The 12,150-nt window shown below is 42.6% G+C and overlaps 1 protein-coding gene across 1 annotated transcript in view; it reads right to left on the bottom strand.

Annotated features, from left to right (window-relative positions):
- rhbdl3 (rhomboid, veinlet-like 3) overlaps positions 1–12,150 on the bottom strand; it is a 45,238-nt gene that overhangs the window by 11,272 nt on the left and 21,816 nt on the right. The window contains exons 3-5 of the mRNA XM_084466234.1: positions 7,650–7,808; positions 2,800–3,024; positions 402–550 (exon numbers count right to left, since the gene is read on the bottom strand). Of these exons, the coding sequence (XP_084322360.1) occupies positions 402–550; positions 2,800–3,024; positions 7,650–7,808 (533 nt within the window). The remainder of the gene's footprint in view (positions 1–401; positions 551–2,799; positions 3,025–7,649; positions 7,809–12,150) is intronic.

Here is a 12,150-nt window from a genome sequence, read left to right as displayed (position 1 = left end):
GCGGACACTAGTGTATTGGACCGTGGCAGTGGAAAAAGTGGGGGGGGCCTGCATTGTAAGGCAAGCTTCTCAATTGACCCATCAGTCTCCATTTCCTAATTCACAGATGGTCACAAGCTTATGGTAACAATACAAAATAATACTACAGGTACTACAGGTGTGTATTTGTCTTGTACCACTTTTGTACCAACCGTTCAACCGTTTAGTTGTCTGTTTCACAGTGTTATCAATCTTTCTCCTACTCATCGTTAATCGCCTGCTTACTGCAGGAGTTCAGGGCCCAGTATCAGCTACAGTAGTCAACTCCCGTCCACAAAGGGTTCACGCAGCCTTCCCTGAAGCAGACAGCCCCGCCCCGTCTGCTCCTTAATGACTGTATTCATTGAATTAGGCGTCCTCACCCAGTGTGCATGAAGGCGTAGCTGAGGTATCTCCATGCCTGGGAGCGGAGCTGAGGGTGGTAGGGCAGGGGCCCCTTCAGGTAGGACGGGCTGGACACCTGCAGGACCCAGCGGTCCAGCTGGAAGCCGTAGTACATGAAGACCACCACCTGGAGCCCCAGCACAGCACCACAGGTGGAATCAGCAGTCAGGCATAGACACACTAATGACTGCAATGATACACTATAATGTTAGAATAATAATGATGATAATAATAATAATCAAATACATCAATAAATAATAATCCAATTAAATAATACAAATAATAATACGCTTTAATGATGATGATAATAATAATAATAATAATAATAATAATAATAATAATAATCAAATACATCAATAAATAATAATACAACTAAATAATAAACAAATAATAATACTCTTTAATGATAATAATAATAAGAAGAAGAAGAAGAAGAAGAAGAAGAAGAAGAAGAAGAAGAAGAAGAAGAAGAAGAAGAAGAAGAAGAAGAATAACAGTACATACATACTAATCATACAAATAAAAAATACATAATAATACAATAAATGAGTTATAATATTAATAAATAATTAGAAATAATTGATAATAATACAAAATACTATAATAACACGCTCTGCAGTCCCTGCTTCTATGCGTGTGCTGGGTGTGTCTGGTATACATAAGGACTGTTTTCAGGGAGTCAACATGCACCCACCAATCACCTCCAGGCCTCCTATGTCATTGGACATTCTGCTAGGAGCAGTAGAGCCACATGTCGTTTATGAGCAGTATGTCATTATATCAGTCACAGTTACACTGGAGAGGCTGTGCTTCCAGCCACAAGGGATGAGACACACAGATCTCCTGGGCGCGATACGTCCTTCATTATGTCTCCAAGCTCTCTGGAAAGCCTCCCACTTCCTTTAGCCTTCGACATGTGTCAAGGCTTTATTATCCATGTGGAGTAGATGTAGAGCAGTGTGAGCTGGTGGAATGCATGTTTACACTGCCAATTCATTCAGACATTATACAACAGTTAGTTCCGACCAAGTAATTTCATTGGACAAGAGGCTTTCCATGAGTGCTGATATAGAGTATAACAGCACTGGGACTTTTAGCTATACATGTATCACTCCACTTTACGGGTTTGCTCATAACCGTTAATGTTATTAACAATCTTTATGTAGCTTAGATTATCTTGGGCACTCGGCCTACGGCCTCGTACCTTCGACCGAATCCCAGCCGTGCTGATATTCAGTACAACAGCACTCCCTCTGGTGTGATATTGCTTAATTAAAGGCCAAGGAGCCTGTGTGAGGTTCTGTAGTGGTGTGTCCACAGAGTTTTCAATTGCACTTCCTTTCTTAATACCTGAATATCCTGAATAAGTCTGGATTGATCAGAATGAAAATAATATCCACTGCGGTGGTCATTATCGGCTTTCATTAAAGGGGTAGTTTGGGATTTTGGACATCGGGTCTCATTTCCAAGTGAGCCAGTGTGTTATTTATCATTGGAGACCGTTTTCAACACCTAGCACCAGCGATTTCTAGTTGCAGAAATCGCTGGTGCTAAAAAACAGTTTTACCCACTCCAAAGGACACCCGATGCAAATCAATTATAATGCCCGACTATCGATGTAAATGTCTGTGTTGATAGAATAATATTAGAAATAAAACTATCCTTGTATCGCAATGATCACATTACATTTTGGGGGACTACTTTCTCAGCAGCGGCGGAATTTCACTTTGCTCCGGTGTAGCAACCAATTCACTACAGCAGAAGGTAAACAGAGAAGCGCACTCCAGGTAATATCAGTCCGCCGCTGCCGTAGCTTGCTTCCAACTACAGGGATTATAAACTAAATGCAATGCGATGCAAGGGTAAGTTTATTTCTAACACTATTCTATCAACACAGACATTTACATCGATAGTCGGGTATTATAATTGGTTTGCCTCGGGAGTGGGTAAAACAGTTTTTATTGGCAGGCTAGCAGTTCCCCTCGACTTGCGCTAGCCTAGCACCAGCGATTTCTGCAACTAGAAGGACTGAATGAAAAGTGTTGAAAACGGTCTCCAATGATAAATAACACACTGGCCCACTTGGAAATGAGACCCGATGTCCAAAATCCTGAACTACCACTTTAAGGTTATTCATCATTTTACCTCAACAAAGCACAAAACACATTTCACATTTCAACAAGCTACACAGGAATTAAATATGAATGTCCCATCAGTGGAACAATGTAAATCGTACACATTGTTCTTTAAAATAAAAGGGCCAAATAAAATACAAAAGTGAAACAGTTTACCAGGGTAAAACCGTGGGGGTGGACAGGGATGGTCTGTCCCTCACACATAACTACACACGGCCCCCCTCCCCCCCCCCCCCCTTACCTCCGCCACGGTGATGAAGAGGACGAGCCAGGGCGGGGGGCAGTAGGTGTAGCTGTCAAAGTACCACTTGCGGTCCACCTCGCGGGGCAGCGTCTCGTAGGCCACGTGGCGGACCAGCCTCTGGGACAGGCCCAGGCCCACCTCCTCCCGCAGGGCGCTGCCCTTGAGCTGCCGGCCCCCCTGGAGGATGGCTCTGCGGAAGCTGTTGGAGCGCTTGTTACTCATCTGGAGGCGGAGAGGGACGAGAGAGACAAAGGTAGTCGATATGTCAGTAGGTCATTTCCTGTCTCCTCTCTGGCCTAGCATGTTAGGAACATTGGAAAATATTCCAATGTTCTTACGTTATTACAGCCTGTATGTTCCGCTTACACCACAGTTGCTGACAGCATGGGTGTCAGTTTGGTTTGAAATGTGCTGGGGACAGAGACGCATTCGACAGAGTGCATTTTCAGAAGTGCTGGGTACAATGAGGATGCACTCTTTTTGTCTTTAGTGCAGGTAATGAAAGGTTCTGAAAGACGGCATACCCATGTAGCTTACTAATGAATAAAATGTACAAAAGACTGATGTCTGACACGTTTTATGAAGAGAGCGTTTCCAAAAAGCATAGCCACCAAGTAGCCTAACTTATCCATGGTTTGCGTTCGTACAGTGTTAGGTATAGTGGAGATGACGATAGTGGAGTAATTAGTGGAATAATCGTGGTGGGGAGTGCATGAGTTTTGGTAAGAATGCCTGATTTAGATTGGATGGATGTGTGTTGTGAATTGAGAACAGCCAGCTCATGATGTGATACAGCGTTCAGCTGTGCAACAAATATTTTTTGCTTTTTCAATCTGTTTCGACATTTGTAGTGCTGTATGTAGCCACACGTTTGCCCCTTCACAACTTAAACACGTAGTTAATTTGTTTTCCTAGCTCTTTGTTTGTGTTGGTAGCTTAGTCATGTCATGTCACGTTGTCAACATTGGGTACATGGAGCACAACATAGTGGGTCATAGCCTATGTCCAATGCTTTTTGGAAACGCTTTCTTCATAAAACGTGTCAGACATCAGTCTTTTGTACATTTTATTCATTAGTAAGCTACATGGGTATGCCGTCTTTCAGAACCTTTCATTACCTGCACTAAAGAGAAAAAAATAATGCATCCTCATTGTACCCAGCACTTCTGAAAACGCACTTTCGAATGCGTCTCTGTCCCCAGCACATTTCAAACCAAACTGACGCCCATGCTGGCAGCTCATACAAAAATAAGTAAGGGATAATGTACAGACCGCCGGTGTCAAGTCAAGTCAACAGCGAGTCAACAGCAAGTCAACAGCGCATTCCACAGCATTGAGAAGAGCCGTGTAATAATCCATAATAATTAAACTCAAGTTTTTTGTTTTTTTAAGTGGTGGGTACAAAATGAATCTTGACGAAAACTGGTGGGTACTCATCCCCAGCGTCCCCAGCGTAATTGACGCCTATGGCCGACAGGGATCAGAGATGAGTTACTTTTATTCATCATTTATATTAGGTATTGGTTTGTGGAGGGGTTATCAGACTTAATCGGCTGAAAAACATTCTTCTGTGGCGCTTTCAGCATATTGTTTTTTGCGTTGTCAAAGAAACATCTGGTCAATGTTGTAGCCCGCCGTTCATATCATGGATTTGTTGCGCATAGATTTTCTGAACTACTAAAACACAGTGTCCCGTTATTGAACAATAATGCACACCCTTGGTACATTATTGACCAATCAGAATCAAGTATTCAACCGGTCAAAGTTATTTATATACATTGCAGTCCACACCACGGCCATGTCACAGCTCTCTGAGAACACTCCCCTTTTCAAAAGGAAATGATTTCAAGGACGACTTGTTTTGCTCCACATTGCTGGAAATATCAATATCTCTGCCCGGCTGCCTGGATCTCCCTGCATGAGCCGCGGACATGCCTCACATGCACAAACACGTAATCAAACACACACACACACACACAAATACAGACACACAAACACATTCCATGTTTACACAACTCATAATGAGACATGCGTGCAAGCATGCTTGCGCACGCACGCACGCACGCACGCACGCACGCACGCACACACGCACACACGCACACACACACACACACACACACACACACACACACACACACACACAGTCTGTCCAGGTCAAACACAGTGACAGACACCATGCTAGCATATCCACTGCAGACCAGAATACCCACGCCGTCGCCTAGTAACCACCAAGCCATTATATTATTCTCCAACACTTTCAGCAGCTGCTTTGAAACTATTGTGCCCTCCTGCTTCTAAAATGAATATAGTTAATCACCCGGCGATGAGTAAAAATAATCCTCACGTTCAAGTGCTGTCCTACAAAAACGAATCAATCTTTTGTCAAAGAATAAGGTGTCAAATTTAAATGATTGATAATAGTATTTGAAAAGGGCTAGTTCTGCTCCTCTCTAAAATGTTAATCACCAACCTCTCTCTCTCTCTCTATCGAGCTCTATCGCGCTCTCTCTCTCTCTCTCTCTCTCTCTCTCTCTCTCTCTCTCTCTCACACACACACACAAAGGACAGTTTGAGGACTCACAAGTCTGCAGCAAGACACGTTCAATAAACTCATCTTGTGCATAATTTGACGGATACTCCCAAGAATGAATTAGCCTTGATGTAAATAGCAGCTATTTTAAACTACAGCAGGTCACTCAGAGTCATAATCAGCGATACACATTGAGAAATGTATCATTCATATATATGTCGGCCCCCCTGTATCTATGTGACATATGCTGTCACTTGGATGTTTGCATGTATGTTCACATTTCATTTCACTTCGATCCTAAGTGAAGTTACCATTGCTTTTTCAACAATAAATAATGTGCAAAACAAATTGAAGCTGAACCTGTTGCCTGGTTTGAATTACAAATAACATTGAAAGTGTAGGCAAATGAGAAAAAGGACTGGGGTCCAGGGAAACATTTTAAAAGTACCTACGAAGAGCAAACAGAAAACACCACGGAGCAGCAGGAAACACCAGGTGAATGGCATCGCATTGATGTTTAATGAGACTTTTAGTATCTCTACACAAGAGATAAAGCTCAGCTAAAGACAATTATTTAAGCCTTGATGTCACATGCACAGAAGTGTGGGAAAGTTAGTCTGCGTTACCACGGCAACTTCCAGACCCCACAGCAAACACAGAAAACCCAACCTCACTAGTGAGATTGTAAATTTAGATGTTCACACACACACACACACAAAAAGACACACACACGCACACACACACACACACACACACACACATTCCTCTACATAGACCTCTACTTCCTTTGACAGTCTTGAGGCCATTGCTGTGTTCTCCCTCTCTTAGGAAACCAAACCAAAGAATAACTGATCCTGCCTCTATTCAGGTACCGGTAATAATGTCAGAGAGGAGAGGAGGAGAGAGGAGAGGAGAGGAAATGAGAGGAGAAGAGAGGAGGAGAGGGGAGGAGAGGAGAGAAGAGAAGAGGAGAGGAGAGGAGAGGAGTGGAGAGGAGAGAGGAGAAGAGAAGAGAGGAGGAGAGAGGAGGAGAGGAGAGGAGAGGAGTGGAGAGGATGGGAGAGGAGAGGGGAGGCGACTTGAGTAAAGAAGAAACTTTAACGAAGGGAAGGAAAGCAGCGTGGAGAGCTAGTGAAGAAACGTGACGGTGAAAGGTGAAAAGTAGAGCGTTACAGACAGGAACAACTAATGACAGAGACACAATGCGCTGGGAGGAAACACAGACGCAGGATGAAGGGAGGCAGACCAACACAGATACTTGGGTAGAGGTAGAATCCGCCTCTCACTACCTCTCCCCTCTCTCAGTCTCACCTCCACTGAAAGGAGGCTGGACCAACAACGATAATAATGGCTATTATTGGCTAACAAAGGCTTATAAAGGCACTATATATATAGCCACAAATGTTCCAAAGACAAATATTCAACAAAATATACACACAGACACAACTGTGTCACCCTGACCCAGGAAGGTGGGCAGTCCCGGCATAGTATAATTACAATGAAGGAGATAGATATAACATGTAAGATGTATAGAAGGCGGAGGGTTGCGGGTTAGAAGAGAGGAGAGGCTTTGTATAAAAGCTGTCTGCCAAATCAGTGAGAGACAGGAAAAAAGTGTGTAGGAGACAAAAGGAGAGAGTGAAAATGAGAGAAAGAGAGCAGCAGAGAGAAAACTCCCACTAATCCGCAGACCACACACAATTTCTGTATTGCAGAGAGACCACCTCCACCCTGTCACTATTCACCACACAAGATGTCCCACTCGCAGACGTCTGCAGAACCCGTTCAACGGTGGGCCCAGTGGGCAGCCAAGAGACAAGAGCCAGACAGGGAGCAGGATCACGAGCAGAGAGATCCTAAAGCAGTAACACAAAGAGAACATTAAGAGAACGAGCCGGATGAGAAAGACCACAAAGAAGGAGGAAGAAAAACAAAGACAAGGATTATGAAGATTGTAAAAGCATAGACTGAACAGAGACTGAATGGACCCAGTGGAAGACTCTCCAGTCAACACACCTCCAAACAGACCACGCTGAGCAGTGAGGAGGAATGGCGTTTCCATCTCACCGCTCACTGCTTTGCTATTATCCTCTTAAGAGATCTTTTTTTGTACTATTGTACTATTTCATTGACTACCCAACCTCCACCTGTCCCTCCACCTGTATCCCACTTGGAAGATACGTAGGTCACTCTGGATGGGTACAATTATGAAACTCAGTCAGTCAGTCAGTCAGTCAGTCAGTCAGTCAGTCAGTCAGTCAGTGTGTGTGTGTGTGTGTGTGTGTGTGTGCGTGCGTGCGTGCTAACTGACTCTCACCAGGTTGACAAAGTCCTGGTAGCAGATCTTTCCGTCTGCGTTGTTGTCGGCCAGCGCCAGCAGGACCTCTAGTTTGTGGGGGTCCAGCTCTGAGCCGTGGGTCGCCAGCAGGTCGCGGAACCGCTCGGTGCTGATGAAACCAGAGCTCTCCGGGTCGTACTGCAGAGAGACACACACACACACACACACAATAACGTGAATAATGTGTCCACATATCTCTATCTCAGTTACATTATTAATTACATTATTAAAGTGATGGACAACCGGATATAAATGCGTAAAATAAATACACAATATCACATAGGGATGAATCCACTACACACCTACTGAATATCTTGTCAGCGAGCTAGTAAGCTTATAAAGTCAGTCTTGGACAAACTGAGTTGACTGGACAACGCTACTGAATTGTTCCGTTGTGGTCTGAATCAACTCACAATTGTGTGTAGTTAGTATTTGCTCAAACTCAAAGCCATAGCTTCATCGGTCACCTGCTTGGCTATGAAGCCAGGAGGGAATTTATACTCCACCTATTAAATGGGCTTTAAGGAATAGAAGGAAATCCATAATGATGCTCAATGCACACATTGATAACCCTTAATAACATCATTGTAAGTAAATGAAGGACTTCTGTTATCCATCACTTTAATATAGAATAGAATAAAAGTTAAATTTTAAATCTTATTTTTAAGGATCTCTGAGGTCCATTCATATTCAACAAGACAAGCAAATGGTATTCCCCCTACGCTATTATCACACAACTCTTGGAAGATATGCCATGAAATACAGAGGACCATCACTCTAGAATACCGGTCCTCTCTCAATGAAAACCTTTCCATCACTGTCACTATTTAAATCTAACATGAAAAATCACCTGAGTGAGTCATAGTCAATTTGCTCAGTGTGTGTTATGTGTTTGTGAGTTCAATTTACTACTCTTATTATAATTCAGTTTTTTCCTTTTTCATTGAATTATAGAAGAAAACTAATATTTAAAGTATTAGGCTAGACTGTGAAGTGCTTTGGGGTTTCTTAGCTCTCCTGCACAAACAGGTTTATAATGATACACTTTTGGTTTTTCAATACATAAAGAACAGAATAGATTTAATTTGAGATAGAACGAATGCACATGTAACTGAACACAATAACCAGCCTAGGTTGTGTTCATAATCAGAGCGGAATTAGATGAAATGGATGAACATTTCTCAATCATCATTTAATTTAATAATTTAAGTTTAATGATTGGGTTATCACTTCTAAATTACCACAAGCCACAAGTAAAGAGAGGTTATCTTGTTTATCAAGCAATAACCTTGATAAACAATACACAAGATAAACGGGCCCTGTCGGTTGTGGTCCTCTCCAGCTCAACGAGTGTGGCATTAACAGAGGCCTTAAGACAACGTTACGTTTTGGACCACCACTGGAACCTATAGCCTCATGCCACCGTCCTGATCTCACTGGTTGACATTCTGTTTCTCTCTGCAGATTGCCCTGGCCTCCAGCCCGTTGAAACCTTTTTCCAAACTGTAAAAGCGCTAGGACCAATCAGTGCTCGGGGGAGGGAGTTTCAGTTCAAATAAAAAAGGACTGCCGTTTGCTGAATTAGAAATGTGTAGAAATCGACAGAGCAAAGGTCAAAACAGCTTTAATCAGAAACAGACTGAATAGTGATATTAACAGATCAACAGAACTTTGCACGGAAAGCTTTCTCCTGAGGAGATTAGGTTTTTGCTTCAGCAGATTTGTCCAGAGCGAAGAGAGCAAGAGCATCACTCTGATTTACTTGAGGTTTTTAACACCATAAGGCTGTGTTTGGAAATTATGCAGCACAGCCAAACCAGACAGATAATCATTGCGAAATGCAAACTAGAATATCTGGATGGTCTCACTAGGATAACTTGAAGCACTCATGTGAAGAATGTATGCACATATGGTCTGCTTGCAATACATGGTAAAGTTCTTACCATCTTACAATAGCATAAGTCAACAATAACTATGTCATAATTTCATAATGAGGCAATGGGAGGAAACCTTCAAGGACATAGAGAAGATCTGGCTCAGTAAAAAAAGCTCAGTATTTCCAGAGATATAAACGGTGAAAACATGACAGGCATGCCTAACCCTTTAGAGTGAAACAGCTTCTAACTGAATGATTACTCTCTCTCTCTTTATATATATATATATATATATGAGACACCTACTTATATTCTCACTAAGCTGCAATGATTCTTCTTTGGGAGTTGTAGTATATCCAACCCATTACCTAAGCTTCTATATTGTTTCTATCTCTATTCTTGCAGTTGCAGAGACTCTGCTTTTCTGGGAAGGAAGACTTGGAACACTGAGGCGGACAGGTGCTCACACGCTGACTGCTTTTTTTCTGTGTGTATATTTCAGGACATGTGATTCGCTTGCATACGTGTGGTTGTGTATTTGTGTGTGTGTGTGTGTGTGTGTGTGTGTGTGTGTGTGTGTGTGTGTATACATATGCTGCATCCAAGAACAATGATATGAACAGTTACAAAGTAAGCCGTGCAGCCAACTCTCAGTCATCTGAACCAGGGACACGTGTGTCTGCATGTGAGCGTGCATGTCAATGTGGGCATGCATATATATGTGTGTGTGTGTGTGTGTGTATGTGTGAGTGTGTGTGTGTTTGTGTGCCATATGGTGGTGGTTGGCCGGTATGAGTCCAGGCAGGGATGCAGAGAGCGCTCTGTGCTAAAGGAGCAGAAGGACATGTGGCCCCTGTTATCTTCTGCAGTGTTCTCTAACCAAACAAGCAGCAATACTTTCCTCCCTCCACTGAGAAATAACTCTCCCAGAGATGAACTGATAGCGATCTGGTCAGTGACAGCAGAGTTCACAAAGTACTGGAATGATTTATGAGCGGACATTACTTTTACCAGAATCTGATGCAGTAGTTAAAAAAAACAACTTGCAATTTCGGCTACTTTTCTACATTTGTTATTATACTAATTGTTGAAACTGCAGTACCTCATGTCAAGTCTACATCATAGGACACCTGATTTCTGCCCCTGCACTGTTGACTGCACTTCAGAATTGTCTGGATGAGATGATTGTATCACAACCAATCCATGTTGTTTTGTTGCCCACAAACCAAATGTCAGGACCACAGTATCCAATACGTTAATGATATCATCCAATAATAGCAAGGCACGCTGTGAAATTAATAAACACATCAGAAATAAAATACTTATAATGAATCCACAACAAAATATTAAAAATTCCAGATATAAATTGTGAATTATCCAAGCTGAGCTGTGGTTCAATTTGATGGCCTCGAAGAAACCTTATTTGAAAACCTAACTTTATGGATGTCAAAATATACAGTAATCCCCGCATCTACCCACCACCCATAACATCTGCACGGTTATCCACTCACTAATCACTAATCCCCTGCTTCTCTCCCCAACCAGATATGTGCACTCCTACTGGCAAAACAACCGTGAATGAACTATGCTACTGTACATTCTACACAATATTCCTATCAGAACCATGATCATCCCAATCTGTGTGAGGTACTGGAGGCTGCAGCTCATCCCTGACAGACCATGAGACCACAGACCCCAGACCACCCAAACAAAAGGATCTGGGATCGATCCTCATTGTTTACCTGTAGGCATCCTTGAGCTAGAGCCAGTCTCCCCTCTCACTCATCAGTCCTTTTCTAATGATCATGGTGAGGTTATTTAATATGTATAGTATTGGCTCACAGTGCCGAGGCACTAAAGTCCAGTTGAAAAGTAATTTTGTAACAAATGTGTTACCATGCATCAAATCTAAACAACACATCTTAATGAAATTCAACAACTATAAACTACCAAACGACAAGTGACTTTGTCCAATAGTGTAGATACTGAAACCTCTCTGCCAACAATAGCATCACTTCATGATCTTCTCACTTATCATATTAGTTACACCTCACTACACCAACCTCAGCATCCCCCAAGATCCATCACAGTTAGATACACAGCTAGATACACAGTAAGAATCAGTGTTAGATGCACTGTTAGAGACAGAGTTAGAGACACAGCTGGATAACCAGTTAGAGACACAGCTGGATAACCAGTTAGAGACACAGCTGGATAACCAGTTAGAGACACAGCTGGATAACCAGTTAGAGACACAGCTGGATAACCAGTTAGAGACACAGCTGGATAACCAGTTAGAGACACAGATGGATAACCAGTTAGAGACACAGCTGGATAACCAGTTAGAGACACAGCTGGATAACCAGTTAGAGACACAGCTGGATAACCAGTTAGAGACACAGCTGGATAACCAGTTGGATACACAGCTAGATAACCAGTTAGAGACACAGCTGGATAACAGGTTAGAGACACAGCTAGATAACCAGTTAGAGACACAGCTGGATAACCAGTTAGAGACACAGCTGGATAACGAGTTGGATACACAGTTAGATAAACAGTTAGATACACAGTTAGATACACAGTAAGATACGCATAGATAAACAGTT

The sequence above is a fragment of the Micromesistius poutassou genome, assembly GCF_964030765.1.
Source record: "Micromesistius poutassou genome assembly, chromosome: 3".
Classification (NCBI taxonomy): domain Eukaryota; kingdom Metazoa; phylum Chordata; class Actinopteri; order Gadiformes; family Gadidae; genus Micromesistius; species Micromesistius poutassou.
This window is presented reverse-complemented; position numbering and strand designations above follow the sequence as displayed.